The following is a 20,065-nucleotide window of genomic DNA, read 5'->3' as shown; positions in this document are numbered from 1 at the left end:
CATTCATTGTAAATTGATAAATCCCTACTAATATTATAAATGCGAAAGTAACTGTCTCTCTCTGTCTGTCTGTTAAGCTTTCACGTCTAAACCACTAAACTGATTTTAATGAAATTTGGTACAGATATAGAGTTGACCTTGAGAAAGAACATAGGATAGTTTTTATCCCGGACTTTTGAAGAGTCTTGGAAACACAATATAACCTACCTCGACGCGGGCGAAGCCGCGGGCGAAAAGCTAGTACATATTATATTTGCGGATAAAGATAAAAAATACGTATGATCTACAAGACGGACACAGAAAAAAAAAATTGTCGTCATCCCTATTGGATTTTTTTTTAATAAAAAAATAACTGTCGCTTTACGAAATTTTATCCTTGTGTCGGGAGTTTCACAAACATTCAAAGCACATGCACAAAGACACCCAGACTCAGGACAAGCATTCGTGGATCACACAAACTCTTGTCCTACGGGGATCGAACTAACACGTCGCGCAGTGGGTTTGGCGTGGTGACCTCAACCACTCGGCTATCCGTGTAATCAGAATTGTAAATTGGACTCGTTGTATGTCTTAAGGTTTGAACTAATAGGTTATGTCAAATGAATACAGTCCACACATCTACATTGTGAACCAGTACTTTTCATACTGTTTTTATTTCTACATTTCAAGTCAGGTCAGTTATACTTTTGGGTCCCGTATAACTAGCGTTGCCAGGCGTCCGGATAAAGCCGGACATAGTTAGGCTTTTTGATTGCATGTCCGGCAAAAATAAACGGTGTCCGTCTTGTCCGGCTTTTGTTACTTTTTACGATAAGTAAAATGATGAAGTTTTATTTTTTTTAGTTAAAATGTCTTATTTGTTCATAAATGTTTAATTTTATTTTATTGTGCAACTCAAAGAGAAATAGTTTTTATTTTAATAATCAAAAAGACCTGATTTTACATAAAAATATTGTCGTACCTAAATTCTCAATAATATAGGGTGTCCGGCTTTTTTAACCAAATGTCCGGCCAAACTGGCTGGTCTGTCCGGCTATTAGGTTTGGCGACCTGGCAACGCTACGTATAACGAATAAGACTGACTTCATAAGGGTCTACAATCTAGACGTAATAGATTTTTGCTACTTATGTCTAATGTTTTCTTTAGACATTTTTTCTTGGAAATAAACAGATTTAATTTTTCTTTTTTTTTTACTCTGCCAAAATGGATGAATTTTTTATGATTTTAATTCCCGCTGGGTCTCGTTGGATGCAGGTGGCAATGAACAGGTCGCACTGGAGATCATATAGAGAGGCCTTTGTCCAGCAGTGGACTATAGGCTATAGGCTGAGATGATGATAATTTCCTTTAAAGATTGCAGCGTAATAAGAAAAATCCGTTGTCATTGACTCCAGCTTCCGTTTCTATTCATACATATTCCACACATACATCCTCTTTGACTGGCCTGTTGGTCTAGTGGTTAGTGACCCTGACTGCTATACCGGAGGTCGTGGTCGCCCCACCCAGAATGTTTGTGTGATGAGCACGATCATTTGTTCTGTGTCTGGGTGTAATTTATCTATAATATGTATGTATTTAGAAATATATAAGTATGTTTAAAACTTGTCTAGTACTCATAATACAAGCTTTGCTTGGTTTGAGACTAGAGTGTCAAAATTGTGGAATAAATTTTATCTAATTTTACTTTGCAGATTTTATAAAACTCTTGCGGTACCCTAAGCCGGCCTTAGTCATGCACACACGCGTCTAGTTTCGCTCGACTAGCCGTTTCAAGCAATTTGCATCTTATTTGCCTCAATATATAAACTGGTTTATTTCTTACTGTTTTACATCTGGTTTGATTTTAGGGGTCCGCATACTGTACTGTATGTCAGTCGTATCACATGAAAAGTGATAACTAGGGTGAAGTTGTCAATTTAAATTTTCACATGATTTATTTTGTTACCACTATAATAACAAGTTACATAATTAATTGGTTTTCTATTGGTCAATGAATTTCGGAAATAGATTTCGGATTAGGCAATGAGATTCTTTTCAAATGAGGGCAGAAGTTGCGTGGACGGTAAAAATCGAATTCGTTTTTTTAAATCCTAACTTTATAACTTATGTCTTCTAACCACGCGGACGAAGTCGCGGGCAACAGCTAGTTACAAAATAAAAATTAAGAGCAGGGCTCGGTTCGGCAAAAAAAAATGTGAGCGACCAAAACGGTGATCGTCGATTTCTTTCACAAATTCGTTTTTCTTTGGTCTATTTGTACGGAACCCTAATTTTTGAGAGTCCGACTCTCGCTTGACCGGTTCTTATTTCAAATGTATAACCTGTAGCTTTTCCCGCGCTTTTGACATTGAATTTCTAGCAAAGAAAGTTGAAATGCACTCTCCTATTTATTATTAAAAGTAAAATTATTGTGAACATGCAAAAATCTTCTAATATTATTAAATTCTCGTGTCACGATGTACGAAATTGAACTCCTCCCAAACGGCTTGACCGATTCTCATTACACGAAATATTGTATACATAATTATTCGGTAGGTGATAGGTCTGAGTATGGGAGAAAAAGTGGTATACTAGTATCTCGATGGTATACTGGTATACTAGGCCTATGTCCAGCAGTGGACGAATATGGGCTGCTAATGATGATGATGATAAGGAATATGGGGTAACATCTACTTTTCATATCCCAAAGAACACTTGTTTTTTTGTGCACCTTCGCAAAACAACGATTGTTTGCTAGTCTTCTAATCTATTCTTTCTTCTAATATATAAAATTCCCGTGTCACGATGTTAGTTACCGTACTCCTCCGAAACGGTTCGAGCGATTTTTATGAAATTTTGTATACATATTGGGTAGGTCTGAGAATAGCACAACATCTATTTTTCATACCCCTAAGTGTTAAGGGTTGCTCACAGTAAAAAAATATTTTTTATTTTTTGGACGAAATATTTTTTTTTATTTTTTGTAGCATTAAAAATATATACCACTAGAAATAATTTTTTAGGCAAAACAACGTTTGCTGGGTCAGCTAGTATATGTATAAAAAGTCGCGTTGTAATGTAACTCAAAAAAAAAACTGACGTAAGTCATTTTATTGTTTGGAATACAATACCTAGAAAAAATGCTTTAAAGAAAACTACTCCCGCAATAACTAATTGAATCCCTATGTTGCGGAGTTTTCACAAACATACAAATCACATGCACAAAGACACCCAGACTCAGAACAAGCTTTCGTGGACCACACTAATGCTTGTCCTACGGGGATCGAACTAACACGTCGCGCAGTGGGTTTGGCGTGGTGACCTCAACCATTTGGCTATCCGTGCAGTCCAAAGACAAGAAAAAAATGTATTCAAGACAGAATCAATGGTACGAAACTTCAAAAAATAATAAATTAAATCTCTTTACGACTGACCTGCATAGTTTGACCCGTATTACAGTTATATTCTAAATGTTATACCGTATACGTCTAATCTATACCTATATATTAAAAAGCTGAAGATTTTGTTTGTGTGTTTGTTTATGCGCGATAATATCAGGAACTATGAGTCCGATTTGAACAATTCTTTCAGTTTTAGATAGAAAATTTAATGAGGAAGGCTATTGGATATATAATATCACGCTATTATTGATAGGAGCATAGCTGTAATGAAATATGTTACGTAAAAAAATGTATTTTAAAACTTAAAAAAGCGTTACAAATAGGTACATACATACATACATATTTAATTCCGAACAAAGTTGCTCTTTACATAATTAAATTACAGGTAATATCTAAGGAGGAACTTCGCATCGAAATAATTATTGTTGTTGCGAAGAAACGATTCCAAATAATTGATTAAAGAAAATCTACTTTATAACTATGTTATATCATAACCACGCGGACAAAGTCGCGGGCAACATCTAGTTTAATATAACGGTAATATACTGCTATGTGAAGACTGGAATTGTCTGTTAACATTCCATCTTGAATAAACGAGAGGAACTGACCTATCTAACTTTATCTTAAAACTGGTTTCTTGATAACAGGCGGTGTCCTAGCGACGCGAATTATGCGTCACGAATCACGATGCTACACGCGACAAATGACCTACAATAAGGCTATATCACATCACGCTGCGACTAATAGGAGCTAAGATACAATGGACAATGTGGAAAAAATAGGGAAAATTATTCATTTTTGAGGGCTTCCGTTGCGTGCGCTGCGTGGTTCACGTGGACGAAGTCGCGGGCAACAGCTCGTTGTTCTTAAAATACTAACGAGAATATGAATAGTCATTTTAATGCTATTTTCCATTAATTCATCCGATTCATCGGCCATTGCAAATTAGAATCGTCATCATCATCATCATCCTAGCCTTTTCCTAACTATGTAGGGGTCGGCTTCCAGTTTAACCGGATTCAGCTAAGTAACAGTGTTTTACAAGGAGCGACTGCTTATCTGACCTCCTCAACCCAGTTACAGGCAACACGATACCCCTTAGTTAGACTGGTTGTCAGACTATCAAGATTCTGACTACCTGTAACGACTGTCAAAGATGTGTGAATCACAGCCGAGACCCACAATTTAAAGTGCCTTCCGAAACACGATGTTACGGAAGATAACCTATCATTTCAATATGAAATCTTTGCGTATCAGACTAATAGTTCGATTCGAAGGGCCTTAGAAAAAGGCGTGTTACATAACTATTTAATTAATTATACAAGTTTATTGAATGTTAATTATGTGAAACTTTTCTTTTTTGTGCAGCTGTGTCGGCACCTGCCAATGTTAGTTAAAACTGCATTTGATTTACGTTATAAATATTTATAAAGTGTATAAACTTTTCCTTTCTTTCGTCGTCTAATACATCTATCTACCTATACTAATATTTAAAGAGGTAAACGACTGTAACACTGGACGCCGGAGGGACAACATCGGCAACGAGGCCGTCCGCGACGAAGGTGGTGTGACGATCTAGTCAAATACGCGGGGCGCACGTGGCCGGAACTTGCACAAAATAGAGAAGTGTGGAAGAGTAAGGGGGAGGCCTTTGCCCAGCAGTGGGATCTAAAGCAGGCTACATAAAAAAAAAAGCGACTGTATGATGGTATGGTACCTGACTGCTATTCAGGAGGTCGTGCATTCGATTTCGACCCAGGACGAATGTTTGTGTGATGAGCACGATCATTTGTTGTGTGTCTTGGTTTAATACATACATAAAATATTTTGCGTACCGAAAGCCATGTTTTTGGCTTGGCAGGTTTCATATTATTGTGTGTTATAAGCTATATCTTAACTCAAAAAAAAAACCCATGTAAATGAGCAAACGTCTAATTTCAATATTATTTAAGAACTACATTACTGAAAAACAAACTCTATGGAGGTTTAGAGACATTTTTCAAACGACTTCTGCGTTGCGAGTTTTTATCCTTGTGTCGCGGTTGGTTTCACAAACATTCATATTACATTCCTAGACACACGCTTCACGCACTCACACAAACGCTTGTCCTACGCGGCGATCGAACCCGCGACACGGCGCGCATAGTGGGTTTGGCGTGGTGCCTATGCGCATAGTGGTAAAAAAACATGCAAATTCTAACTTTCGTTTCTAACAACCTATGTATTAAGAATAAACAATAGAACTGAAGTCAAAGAGCGAACTATTTGGTAGGTATGTTAATTACTAGCTGTTGCCCGCGACTTCGTCCCCGTGGGTTGAAGATATAAGTTATGATTTATACCTGCCCTGTTTTTTTCACATTTTCCATTGTATCTTCGCTCCTATTAATCTCAGCGTGATGGTTTATAGCCTAAAGCCTTCCTCGATTCAACACAAAAATATTTTTTCAATTTGGACCAGTAGTTCCTGAGATTAGCGCGTTCAAACAAACAAACAAACTCTTCAGCTTTATATATTAGTATAGATATAGATTATTATTACTATTCGGATTATCGCAAATTGAATACCTATAACGCACTATTAAATTTTAATAGCTTTACCTTTATAATTGATGTGGTTTAATTACATATATTTATTAGTAGTTTTAGAAAGCACGAAAACCCGTTAAAGTTCGATGCTGAGAATAATATTCTAAATGTTTGCATGTATAATGTTACAGTATAAACCCTATTTTACATTTATTTATTAGATATTTATAAATATAAATAATCTAACTTATCTGTATTTTTGATAGATAGAGATTCCAAAAAAAAAGTCTTAAGCACGTATAATTGAATGAAAGTAAAGATTAAATGCATATTCTTTAATATAATATACCTCAGTATAGTCAATCGAAAATGAATAACAAAAAAAAATTTACTCAATAATATTTTTTTAATCGGTACCTGTGTTCTTTCCTTCCCGAAAATCGTAATTGAAATCGAACGTCGCGAACAACACAACGTATCAAATTTAAAATAAATAAACTGCACTTGTGAAACACCACTCAACGTTAACACACACTTTACTGTCCGATTTCACACCGCGTTACCACTCATTAGATACCCACAAAACAATTAACAAAGACATTTAAAACAATTATTTGTTTACAAACAAATTAAAAAACGTAACATCAACGCGCGGGAAGTGATTGACAGTAAAAATTTCGATTTTGACAGCTCCCTAATCCACAGCCAATGAAAAAATAGGTTGCGACCACAGATAATATAAAACGGGTTATTTTTAATGTCGACTGTCGCGTCCGCACGGCTGTTGGCTGTCGCAAGACTGGTCGTTGTAGTTTCACGTTACTAAATCGGAAATAGAAATGCTTATTTGTGATGGCTGTATTCGATTCTGCACTTCAGTTGTAATGGGGGCAGGCGTGTGACTCATAGAGGGTTGCAAATACTAGAATTTTATTCGGCAACAGGAGAATTGAGTGAAATGTGACCTACTTAGTTGTAAACTTTTTCTTAATGACATAGTTTAAAAACAAATTGATAATTTAGATGATTTAATGTGTATGAGGGGTCATATTGTTCAATGGCCACATAGGTACGTCTTTTTAAGCATGAAATAGAAACACAAGCTTTTGATTCGAAGTCTATGGTTAGTGCAACACGCGAGGTCGTGGGTTCGACTTCCACCCTGGACAAATAGTTTTGTATCAGTTGGAAGACAAAAAAAACGCTAAAAAGGCTGACCTATCAAATGTTTAGGTAACCGTTCCGTTATATAACTGTTGCTTAACCTAAATTTTCGTTTATATACAGCTACAGAAAAAAAATGTGATAATTTAAAAGGTTCATGAGATACAGCCAGATGATTGACGAACGCGTATTAGGGATCTGTTTCTCACATTTGAGTACGGAACCCTAAGAAAAGTTAACAAATACCCTTTTTAACACCAATACTGTATTGTTCTTAGTCTCATTAGAGACTTTTGCCCAGCAGTTGGACGATAAAGGCCGGTCAATATTACGGTTTGAATAGCACAGCCATACGGCACCGATGAGAAAAAAATTATGCAAATTCGATAAAAAAATATTTTACATAATTATTTAATAAAAAAATATTCAGAATACATTAAAAAGCGCTCTCTAACGTTTTGATTTGACTTTTTTATTGAGCTATGTTAACGATTTAAATAGTCAATAACGAAACGTGATTTTAAGAAATTAACTAACGGCATATATCAATAATAATAAGCAATGATAAGTAACAGTAAAAATACCGGTCAATTGTAATCTCTCTTTCGCGGGTGGTTTCACAAATATTCAAGTCACATGCACAATCACATGCACATGTATTTTCGCTCCTATTAGTTGCAGCGTGATGGTTTATAGCCTTCCTCGATGAATGGTCTATTTAACACAAAAAGAAATTTTCAATTTGGACCAATAGATAATATAGCTATTTAATGTTTATGTCGGAGACGGTAATGAGAATAAACTGCTAAATCTTAACTAAAACCTTATTCGTGATAAATTTAATAGTCCGCAACCTCAACCGCATTGGTGAAACCATTATAGTTACCTACTATTGGGCTGAGGCACGTTAAATTGTTTTCATTTTAAGTTTTATCTTAGATTTAACTTCAATATAAATCTCACGTTAAATTGTTGGTCCCAGCTGATACTTACACATCTTTGACAGTCGTTACGGGGATTCAAAATCTATAAAGTCTGACAACCAGTCTGACTAAGGAGTATCGTGTTGCCTGTAACTGGTTTGAGGAGGTCAGATAGGCAGTCGCTCCTTGTAAAACACTGGTACTTAACTGAATCCGGTTAGTCTGGAAGCCGACCCCAACATAGTTGGGAAAAGGCTAGAATGATGATGATTATACGTCATCAAAATGACAATCAAGGCTGTTAGTAATTTGTGACATTGAGAAAATAATCTATGTTTAAACTTAACCAGTGTTTTAAATGAAACAAACAAAATGGCAACACTGCATCTGAGTCATAACAAGCTAATCAGGATGAATAATCTGATTCCTTTGCCGTGACACAACTGTTTACCCGCGCAAAACAGTTTCAGCGTGCAGCGGCCATTTTGAATTTTTGTTTTTCGGTTTACTATTCGCAGACATATTGGCTAGCTCATAGCTGCTTTTAAATGAATAATGTTCAGTAAAACCGGTCATTCGCGAATAGTGATCAGAGTTTAATTAATTTCATTATAAAAATCGACTCCCGCACCAAGGACGCAAGAAATTGTGTCGTTGGGGAATCTTAGGAGAATTTTTCAAATCACCTCTCGTGCGCGTAGTATGTATGTTTAATTTTTTAATTGCGTCATCTGCCGGCAAAGCCCCCCACTTCATAATGGCCCTGCGGCTGTTTGGGTTCCGACAGAACCCAATAGCTGGCGCTGCATCGTAATTATTGACAATCATCGTGTTCGGCGCTAAAATTCAAAAATTCAAAAATTCAAGATGACAAGATGTCAAATATTTTTCCTTTTTCTCTGCTTGATTGTGCCTCCGCAAACGTCGTTCTTGCTTTTTTTGAAAAATAACCTTGGATAGACCCTCAAGGAGTGCAGTGTTCCACAACTGGAGTGCCGTGATCCTGCGACTGGTGAGTCCGTGTAGTTTGGCGTAGTTATAATATTTATCATACATATTGCCGCACCGCACCGCTCCGCCATCAACTTACCTTTCTTACCAGTCCAAATCCCTCCACTTGGCCTGCAGCTATTTACACGCTCCACTCTTTAAAATTTATGTCTCTTTAAAATGAAGTGACACCCGCTTTAAGAAATCTAATCTTTGTATTGAAAGGGGTTTCACAATCATTCAAGTCACATGCACAAAGACACCCAGACTCGGAACAAGCATTCGTGGATCACACAAACGCTTGTCCTACGCGGGGTTGCACTCGAAAAATGTACACCGAGTTTGTCATGATGATCTATACTATTCCGCTATCCGAGCGTCAAAGTCAGCTTGTTTCACTTAAAGTGGAAATTTTATCTATAGTTATAATAATAACTAGCTGTTTCCCGTGACTTCGTCCACGTGGTTGGAAGATCTTAAACCGTTTTCGCAGCGAACGCAACGGAAGCCCTCAAAGATGAATAATTTTCCCCGCTTTTCCACATTTTCCATTGTATCTTCGCTCCTATTAGTCGCAGCGTGATGCTTTATAGCCTAAAACCTTCCTCGATGAATGGTCTATTCAATACAAAATTTTTAATTCAATTTTTTAATTTCATAATTTTTCAATTTGAATCAGTAGTTCCTGAGATCAGCGCGTTCAAACAAACAAACTCTTCAGCTTTATGTATTAGTATATATAGAAGTATAGATATAAATTGTGAAACTGAAGCTATGTTTCACGCTTTCGTGATTTAAATGCTTACCAGCTTGTCTATCAACAAAATCTATTATAATAAAATAACACAAGTGCATTAATTATTATTAATAACTCTTCATGTTTTTTTTAACCTGGCCTGTTATTTTTGTGGTTAATTGGGGCCCAGGCCCCCAATACTGCTATTTACAATGGCCGATGAATGCATGAAATTTGTCTTAAAGTGACAATTTTCGTGTTCTCTTAAGCATTTTTGTACACAATAATTGGAAATTCAGTACGGGACGGTACACTCGAGGCCAATACAATTAACTTCAAATTATTGTATTGGCAAAATGCTCAAGAGAATAATTTCAAATTTAATCCAATTGCCATTCATTCATTAGCCATTGTAAAATAGCAGAATCGGGGCCCCGGTGTGTCGTCCTCACGATGTTTTCATTTAAAATGATCAGCTAAGTCTTTCGTAAACCAATTTTTTGACTTTTCAGTCAACCGGACATGACACTAAACTACCAATAAGGAAAACTTGACAAATTTTAATAATATGTCACGACAATTAATATTCTTAATTATTGCCTGTAATTATTAACCTTCGAAGAATTTTATACATTATCTAAAGCTCAAATCATTGTTACTGATAACTGCTAATCAGTTTCCAATCTGTATTAATATCACACGAAAAGTGTGGAGTTAGGTACAAAAAAAATCAGTCAAGTCCGAGTCAGATTTGAGTAGATTGGGTTCCGTAGTGGTCTAATAGATTTTATTTAATTGAAAATCAAAACGTTCAAGGGCCCCGATTTTATTATTTAAAATGGCCGATGAATGACTGACAATTGGTTTAAATTCGCACTATTCGTATTATTCTGAGCATTTTTGTTACATAAATATTGGAAACAAGCTGTTGCCCTCGACTTCGTCCGCGTGGTTAGAAGATGATAATATAAGTTATGATTTATACCTCTGCCCTGTTTTTTTCCACATTTTTCATTGTATCTTCGCTCCTATTAGTCGCAGCGTGATGGTATATATCCTAAAACCTACCTCAATGAATGGTCTATTCAACACAAAAAGAATTTTTCAATTTGAACCAGAAGTTTCTGCGATTAGCGTGTTCAAACAAACAAACAAACTCTTCAGCTTTATATATTAGTAAGTATAGACTCAGTGCGTGCGCGGCGGAACACTCACGGTCAATACCATGAATTTCCAATTATTGTGTTAACAAAATGCTTAAGAGAATATTAATAGTTTCAAATTGAATCCAACTGGCATTCATTCATCGGCCGTTGTAAATAGCAGAATCGGGATCCAGGTAAAAAAGTTGAATTACAGAAACCAGTGCCTCTAAGTGCGTGGTTCCAAAATAAAAGATTAAACTGCACGGATAGCCGAGTGGCTGAGGTCACCACGCCAAACCCACTGCGCGACGTGTTAGTTCGGTCCCCGTAGGACAAGCATTTGTGTGATCCACGAATGCTTGTCCCGAGTCTGGGTGTCTTTGTGCATGTGACTTGATGGTAGTGAAACTCCCTGCGCCACAAGGATTGAAATCCTAACGGCGGGAGTCGTTTTTAAAAAAAAACATCACTGCCGTGGAGAAGAACAGCCAAGAATAAAAATTTTCTTTTTTAGACATTTATAAGTATTCTTCTTGCAGAAAAAATGATTTTATTTAATGTCATTTCGACATGAGTACAGGAAGACTAATTTGAAAACGGACAGCTAAATAAACATTCTTGAAATACAGCCTGAACGCAAAGGTGCAAACAAACAGTGGTGCGGTAATAATAGAGACAGGTTTTTATAATTTCAGTACGGATCCCTACATAATAATATCCAAGTCCCAATTCTCTGTAGTTTTCATGACATTCTTTTAAAAAATTATCACCTGCAACAAAATTATCTGTTATAGATAAAATTTATCGACTAAAGACGCCATTTTGTAAATCCATCGCACACAGTACGGTCGTATTTGTTTTAAACTATTATTATTATAATACAATGAGTGACGAAAGAGTTTTTATTGTGGATGGTGGAGTGAACGTTGTTGATGGAGTAGAGGTAAATATTAAAACATAGTAAATTAATTATTGATTATTAAAATTCATAATTCGTCGTCCATATAGCCAGGGCTCCGATTTGATCCCCGATCCAATGGCAATTGGATTAAATTTGAAATTATTCCTATTCTCTTAAACATTATGCCAACACTTTCAAGTTTCTGACTACCTGTAACGACTTGAAGATGTATCAATAACAGTCGGGACCCACAATTTAACGTGCCTTCCGGAACACGGAGGAACTCGTTATGGCATAACTGGTCACCCATCTACAGACCGACCGTATCAAACGTAGGTAAATCTTTAACCTGTGATCGATTCACTTGTGTAGTTACACCTTAGCGAAGCTCCTCATGGTTCCACAACACCAGAAATTGTATTTTAGGATGTCGATGGATACCAAATATTAAACTGTAGAATGGCCTGCTATGTTAAAAGTGGCGAACATAGCTAAATCTATCTCTATAAGTGAAGACACCAGCACTGGGATACGATAATGCTAAGTCTGGTGAAATTAATGATCCCTTTGCATTGGGTCAAGGCCCTTTTTTTTTTTTGTCCGGGGTGAAACTCTAATGACTTCAACCCACGCCGAGGGCACGGCGAGGGGATATGTCGGACTCCCACCGACTAAAAGCACCCCGGGCCCCTTCAACTGCCTGAGCCAGAGCCACGGGATCGCTCGCGCATGCATTGGGTCAAGGTCCTGCCAGGGCAGCACGATGTTCCGAAATAGTTACCGTGGCCCCGGTACACGAAGGGTAAAGGAAGGAACATGTGTGGGTTGTAGTCATTAGTAGTCAGGCACTCCTTTCTACTGAACCATAACGAAAAGAGTGATTTGACGAATTCCCATCCTCCGCTTTGGGTTTAGCGGAAGGGAGTGTCAGACTTCGACTGACTAATACCCACCCATGTTCCTTCCTTTGCCATTCGCATACCGATAATAGTACTGCAGATCCACAATTACTAATTCTTGTTATTATATCAGCATTACGTCCCACTGCTGGGTAATCTGGGCATAGTCCTTTACCCGTATGCGGAAGATTTGAGCATTGATCATCACGCTAGGACCTAGCGGCTAGGTCAATGCGGGTTCCTGCCAAGGCAGCGGGATTATCCGAAAAGGTTACCGTAGCCCCGTAGCACGGGAACCCGCAGTGAGCTAGCGTGATGATCAATGCTCAAACCTTCCCTATATGGAAAGAGAACTATGCCCAGTTGTGGGACGTACTACAAGTAATTGTGGATCTGAAGTACTATTATCAGTTAATCGCCGTTTGTCTTGTAGATATAGTCTTATCACCGGTTAGTCGTGTTTACCAAATACTTATGTGTCAAATGTTTAACGCAGAGATAATACTTCATAAAGGAAATAGATTGAAATGGTTGATGACAGGATGTTTACTACCATAAATAGAAGTGGAAGCTTGCTTGGTATGGGCATACAACGCCATCTAGTAAGCAAAGCTTGTATTATGAGTACTAGACAACTGATAAACATACTTATATTTCTAAATACATACATTATAGAGATTAATTACACCTAGACACAGAAAAAATGATCGTGTTCATCGCACAAATATTTTTCCTGGGTGGGAATTGAATTCACGACCACGACAGCTTTCAGGGACACCAACTTGTATGACTTTTTTTCGGTCCGTGGTCATAAGCTACTGTCTGTCATCCAGGGAATGTCGTAAGGATCTATTAGACTCTCATCGAAATATAACACCCCGCGCTCCAAATTGCCTAAGCTTCCATTGCTTTCTCGGGCTCTAGCAAGCCTTAGTAGCAAATCCTTTTGGAATCTTTCTCGACAAGTGCCTACCGTTCAGGGGCCTTCTTGAGAAGTGAGAGTAAACGAAACCCCGTTATTTCAGGCGCCTACTAGTTTAAAGAATGACATTTTGGATCCACACAACAAGACCCACTAAATTTCTTATTAAACGTTCCTAAATCGCCTTCTATGATAAAATCTTTTTACCTTTTAGCCAACCCATTGAAAACATTGAAAGCCCTTTAATAACAGTTGCCTATACCATTTATCAACAGGTGGCGGACATCAACTTTGGAGGATCAAACATGGTAGGGGGTGGCGTCCACGTTGTTGACGGTGACTCCGGCGTACACGTTGTGGATGGTGACTCAGGAGTCCACGTGGTCGATGGTGATTCAGGAGTAAATGTGGTCGATGGAGACAGCGGGGTCCATGTTGTCGATGGAGACAGTGGAGTCCATGTTGTGGATGGAGACAGTGGGGTCCACGTTGTAGACGGCGGCTATGTGAGTATCTAGACAGTAACGTGTCGGAGCCAAGTTCATGTATTTGAGAACCGGCTATATTCACCATAAGTAAATACGTAGAAATTATATTTTACCTAAACTAATATTATAAAGAGGAACTAATGTTTTTTTGACACGAATAGGTTTTGAAACTTCTGGACCGATTTAAAAAAAATCACTATTTTGAAGCTACATTGTCCCCGCTGAACATAGGCTATAATTTATTTTGAAAATTATTAGGTTTCCATAAGAAAATTGCGATAATGTAACCAAAGGTGTAAAATCGGAAACCGACCGAATAGAAAGTGTGACAACAGCTAAAGTCGCTCCTTGTAAAGTAAATATATCTGCATCCGGTTAGACTGGAAGCCGACCCCAACATTGTTGGAAAATGGCTAGGATGATGATGATAATTTTACTGTCCATCCCCTTTGAGTTATAGCACCCAAATATATTTTGATTAAGGTTTTTGTAGTAAAACGTTAACCTTTGAGTTTCGAAATATTTGGACTTTAAACCAATGTATAGAATTTTATATTTTTGTTTCAGGAACCTGTTCAAATGTTCGGCGGTAACGTAAATGTTGTTGAATAAATATATTATTAGAAATTAAAGTTTATTTTCGTATTTCTTGTGTACTTATTTATTTTTGTGGGCCTTTGAAATTTAGAGTTAAAATTGACGCGGTTTCCGATTTCTGATTGAGCTGAAATTGAGCGTGGTTAAGAAAAAGCTATTATTTTTTCAAGCTGATATTATATAATTTTAGCAACCGTATTCATGATATTCACACATTATTATGTTTGTGTTTACAACAAAAAGAAAACATGGAACTCGCCATAAAAAAGCAATTCATTTAAACGCCTGTCAAAATTAAATAGCAATTTCTTCAGTGCGTTACAGACAGCTAATGCTAATAAAAAGGCGCTTCAAAAAAATTGCGAATTTATGTATTATACATGATTGCGCGACGTCCCTCATTAAACAAGTATTAATATTAAAGAGCATTTTTTCTTTCGTATTAATTGATTGAAAACATCGGAAGTACCCGACAAACATAATGTTTCAAGAGTACCTATGTTGCGCCACGTCAGAGGTCTACGGGCGGTTTAAACTCTGACACCAGGTTGGATATCACCCATACGATAAGAGTAGATTAATATTTCTACAAATTTTCCGCTATTTTGCAAAATTAGACATTCCAGAAAGTCTAGTTTTCTGTCTAAAATGTAGACAGTTACATAGTTAGCATAAATAGTCTTGTTTAAATTATCCACAAGCACTAAGACTGTGGTCTATGTAGAGCAAACGGTAAAAACAATTAGTTTTAGTAGTTCTAGTATTTATTTAAGTACCTATAAAGTAAGAGCAATTTGACTATATTTTGCATTTTAACGTTAGTTTCTTCAAAAGGTATTTTAACTTAAATACCTATATACTTTCACTAGCTGACCCAGCAAACGTTGTTTTGCCGATTTTTTTTTCTAGTTGTATGTATTTTTAATGCCACATCATAAAAAAATAAAAGCAAATAATTTCGTCCAAAGAATAAAATATATTTTTTTAAGTGTGAGCAACCCTTATCACTTACGGGTATGAAAAATAGATGTTGTTCTATTCTCAGACCTATCCAATATGTATACAAAATTTCATAAGAATCGGTCGAACCGTTTCGGAGGAGTACGGTAACTAACATCGTGACACGGGAATTTTATATATTAGAAGAAGATAAGCTATGTTACGAAAAACAAGAGCTAAGCTTTGTCCGATGTAAGAGTAACTCTTTGTCGTTGCCAGACTATCGTGAGACCGATTCATTATTAAATGATGCAAACATTTACTCACGTGTATCAGGAGTGCCCGACTACTCCGACTAGCTTCAGACCTAACCGGAGTCCTTAATAATTTTTGGTTTCGATGGCATGATTAAAAAAAGTATTTGTTTAGATCAATTTAAACAAAATTTAATTGCTTTTCAAATCATAACAGTAACATTGTCTGTCACTATTACTCAATTCTACGACTTGCCAAAAGGTTATTCCTAAAACGGACAGATTTTGACACGTTTTTATAAACTCACTTTCTTGTTAGTTTGTTTGTCGTTCCGGCTGGTTTTCGTAACTCAATTTTAAGGCACTTCCCGATAAGCTAGCAGGCTGAAATTTTCAGGGTAGCTTCAAACCCGACGACAATGCAATTTACAACTATAAAAACTACTGGGCCGATTTAATAAAATTTTAATGGAGTGACTGGAATGAATGGACATTTAAAAACGTGGGTATTTTGATTTTTTAAATCTATTTATAATGTGCCTGTCTAACCAAGGTGATTCGTGTTGCCTGCAACTGGATTGCGGAAATCAGATAGGCAGTCGCTCTATAAAACACTGGTACTTAGCTGCATCCGGTTAGACTGGAAGCCGACCCCAACATAGTTGGGAAAAGGCTAGGATGATGATGATTTATAATGTAAACAGACTTACCAGTATCCAAAGAACTCGGAGAGATCCATGCAGTCTGGTTTCCTGATCTCCGAGGAGACCTCGTCCACGATACCGGAGTCAACGTCTTCTTCCGAACTAGATGCCGAATCCGAATCTGTATCCGAACGGGCGCTGTTCATCTCATAGACAATGTAGAGTTGTTACGGTTTTTTTTACTAGGGATGGGGTGTTTACCGGTTTTTTAGTTACGGTTTTTTATTTTTGTTCTGTTATTAGTGTTTTAAAGTTTCTGTAATAAAATAAAGAGAGGTATTTAATTATTTTAGAAAATTGACATTTAGATCACATTAGCTATTCTTTAAGAAAGGTGAAGAATCGTTAAAAAATCTTAATCATGATCATGAATAACGTGTCTCGTCGTTTATCCGCGATCATATAAATCTAAATAATAAGTTAGATTTATATGGTCCGCGATGGACTCTTAAACTACTGAACCGATTTTAATCAAATTTGCACACCATGTGCAATTTGATCCAGCTTGGATCAAAAGATAGCTTGAATATTTTTTTCGTAGTTTTTTCTAGTATTATCATAAAAAAATTACTCTTTCAACAAATACAGCACATAAAAGCAGAAAATTAACTGACGGATGGACAAATGTTTGTGTGATGAGCACGATCATTTGTTCTGCGTCTGGGTGTAATTTATCTGCGAATATATTATGTAGGTTTTTAGAAATATATAAGTATGTTTATCAGTGGTCTAGTACTCATGATTGACTGCACGGATAGACGAGTCATTGAGGTCACCACACAAAACCCGCTGTGCGCGAAGTGTCGCGGGTTCGGTCCCAGCGTAGGACAAGCGTTTGTGTGATCCACGAATGCTTGTTCTGAGTCTGGGTGTCTTGTGCTTGTGATTTGTATGTTTGTAAAACCAGCCCGACACAAGGATTCAATTCCTTAATATGCGAATGGTTTTCTTTTAAACCTAGAAAAGTAAATACAAGTTTTGCTTAGTTTGAGACTAGATGGCGTTGTGTGAAAGTTGTTGAATATCACGAGTATATTATCAAGCAAATACTGAATTATATAACTTAATACTATCTAATTTCTTTCCAAATCTTAAAATCAACTCCATTCATTAATAAGTCCTTTTTGAAGTCATTAAAAAATTCCCAACGCCGTCTTATCTCTCGCCGCTGTGCCCTCAAAATTCAATTATTCGATTTATTTTCGTCTGGCAACGCGACTGTAAGACTGTGACATTTAAACATACGCAGCAAGCCAACATAGCATTCGACCCGGGGATTATTTATAATGACCTGGATCGATAGGACTTGAGTACTTCCTGGTTAGATAGTCGATGGATATTTGATTGATCGTTGTTCGGTTATGGGCGCCTGGTACTTTGGTAGGTACAGAGAATTTTGTTTTGGGATTTTTTTTCGGTATGTATTCATCATAGGTTTTTGGTTTTTGGCATCACTTACTTTCTTTTTAACCGTCTTCAAAATAACCGGCTACACGGATAGCCTAGCTTGAGGTCACTACGCCATACTCACTGTGCACAACGTGTCGCGGGTGCGATCTCCGCGTAGAGTGAAGGAGTAACAAACATCCACACACACATACAAACTTTGCTGTTATAATATTAGTAGGATAAAATTAATGTTTATAATTTATAATTTATAATATAATAAGAGGAGCTCGTGGCTAAGCTATAACCGCATAAGTGATTCGATCACAGGTTGAGCTATGCTTGACGCGGTTGGTCCGTGGATGGGTGACCATCTTTGTCATAACGAGTTCCTCCGTGTTTCGGAAGGCACGTTAAATTGTGGGTCCGATAGTCAGAAGCTAAAAAAGTCTGACAGCCAGTCTAACCAAGGGGTATCGTGTTGCCCAGGTAACTGGGTTGAGGAGGTCAGATAGCCAGTCGCTCCTTGTAAAACACTGGTACTTAGCTGAAACCGGTTGGAAAAGGCTAGGCCGATGATGAATTTATAATATAATCTTAACGCGCCATTAATATTTCAATTCATGTTTATTGTTTCATAAACTGAGGATTCCAGGCTGGTTTATCTAGGTTGTTAGTTTCTAGATTCTCGTATATTTAAGACTAGCTGTTGCCTGCGACTTCGTCCGCGTCGTTAGAAGATATCGAGCCTTTACCGCCGTTTCCGCAGCGCAACCGACAAAAAAACAAATTTTACAGGAGAAGGTTTTTTTTTAAGTATTTTTTTGCTAGTAAATTAAAATTTTACATACACTAATGATTTTCAGACATTTACATATGTAATGGAAAAAAATGCTAAAATATTTAGTATTTAAGCTATTAATGTCGCTTAATTTATTTTTGCTGTCATAATCTAAGGTTGTTTCGGCATTTACGATAAAAATATCCATTAATATTACTAATACAATAAACTATATATGAGTTAGGAATTTTTGAACGGAAGCCCTCGAAGATGAATATTTTTCCCCGTTTTAACTCCATTGTATGTTCGCTTCTTTTAATTGATGCGTGTTGTTATATCCTAAACCATCCTCGATGAATGGTCTATTCAATACAAAAAGATTTTTTCAATTTGAACCCGTAGTTCCTGAGATTAGCTCGATCAAACTAATAAACAAACTCTTCAGCTTTATATATGTATTAGTATAGTTAGAAATACAACAGGGAGGAGCTCGTAGGTAAGCTATAACTGCATAACTGCATCGATCATAGACGCGGTTGGTCCGTAGATGGGTGATCATCTTTGTCATAACGAGTTCCTGCGTGTTTCAGAAGGCACGTTAATTTGTGGGTCCCGGCTGTTATTTTACATCTTTGTCAGTCGTTACAGGTAGTCAGAAGCTTCAAACTCTGACAATCAGTCTAACTAAGGGGTGTCGTGTTGCCCAGGTAACTGTGTTGAGGAGGTCAGATAGGCAGTCGCTCCTTGTAAAACACTGGTACTTAGCTGTGTCCGGTTAGACTGGTAGCCGACCTCAACATAGTTGGGGAAAGGCTAGGCCGATGATGAATTAGAAGTACAACATTGGTGTATATTGGGTTACGCCTAGATTAGATAGATATATCTTGAATACATGAGAATCTAGAAAATATCGTCCCGCGAATACTACGCAATCTCGACGGACTTTGAAAAAATCTAAAGTGCAGTTAACTGTACAAAATTTTCAGAAGTGATATTATCTAAATCATTATTATTATATCTTCCTTATAATCTTTTTTAATCATTGTATTTGGACATTTTGTAAAACTCATGAAAGAAATGCATTATGAATTATCAGTAACCATTATCATCATATTTGTAACCACAGATAAAAATAATGATTGATTGAATGATGGATGAAATTATGATTAAAAATGTAAAAAAGCGATTCCAAAATATAAAAATCTTTTTTTTCAATGTTTTATTTAGTTTTTCGAAGCCCTGAATATTCCTTAAAAAAACGACTCTAGGCTAAAGGAATTTAATCCTAGTTTTTCGGGAAGTCTCACAAACATTCTTGAAGTCACA

The 20,065-nt window shown here is 36.9% G+C and overlaps 2 protein-coding genes across 5 annotated transcripts in view; one reads left to right on the top strand and one right to left on the bottom strand.

The window, feature by feature from the left end:
- The window catches only part of LOC113492299 (golgin subfamily A member 6-like protein 22), a 72,752-nt gene extending 55,960 nt beyond the window's left edge, over positions 1-16,792 (bottom strand). For 3 of the 4 annotated variants that reach the window (XM_026869742.1, XM_026869744.1, XM_026869743.1), the window contains exon 1: positions 6,328-7,054. Coding sequence is in view for 1 of the 4 variants with exons in the window: in XM_026869745.1 (XP_026725546.1) it covers positions 16,579-16,718 (140 nt within the window). In the remaining 3 variants the exon portion in view is untranslated. Of the gene's footprint in view, positions 1-6,327; positions 7,055-16,578 lie in introns of those variants that run through there. The other variant, XM_026869745.1, reaches the window with a different exon arrangement.
- Positions 11,700-14,723, top strand: LOC113492300. Its single transcript, XM_026869746.1, has 3 exons — positions 11,700-11,811; positions 13,866-14,096; positions 14,646-14,723. Exons 1-3 carry the CDS (start codon positions 11,752-11,754, stop codon positions 14,688-14,690), a joined length of 336 nt encoding a protein of 111 aa, XP_026725547.1. The 5' UTR covers positions 11,700-11,751; the 3' UTR covers positions 14,691-14,723.
- Positions 16,793-20,065: the final 3,273 nt, after the last annotated feature.

The sequence above is a fragment of the Trichoplusia ni genome, chromosome 3 (genome assembly GCF_003590095.1).
Source record: "Trichoplusia ni isolate ovarian cell line Hi5 chromosome 3, tn1, whole genome shotgun sequence".
In the NCBI taxonomy this organism is placed as follows: Eukaryota; Metazoa; Arthropoda; class Insecta; order Lepidoptera; family Noctuidae; genus Trichoplusia; species Trichoplusia ni.
This window is presented reverse-complemented; position numbering and strand designations above follow the sequence as displayed.

Excerpts from the sequence above, each read along its gene's own strand:
- LOC113492300 (XM_026869746.1), top strand. The coding sequence starts at position 11,752 with ATGAGTGACGAAAGAGTTTTTATTGTGGATGGTGGAGTGAACGTTGTT. Across the intron at positions 11,812-13,865 it reads ACGTTGTTGATGGAGTAGAG|GTGGCGGACATCAACTTTGG; the intron begins GTAAATATTAAA and ends ATTTATCAACAG. Across the intron at positions 14,097-14,645 it reads ACGTTGTAGACGGCGGCTAT|GAACCTGTTCAAATGTTCGG; the intron begins GTGAGTATCTAG and ends TTTTTGTTTCAG.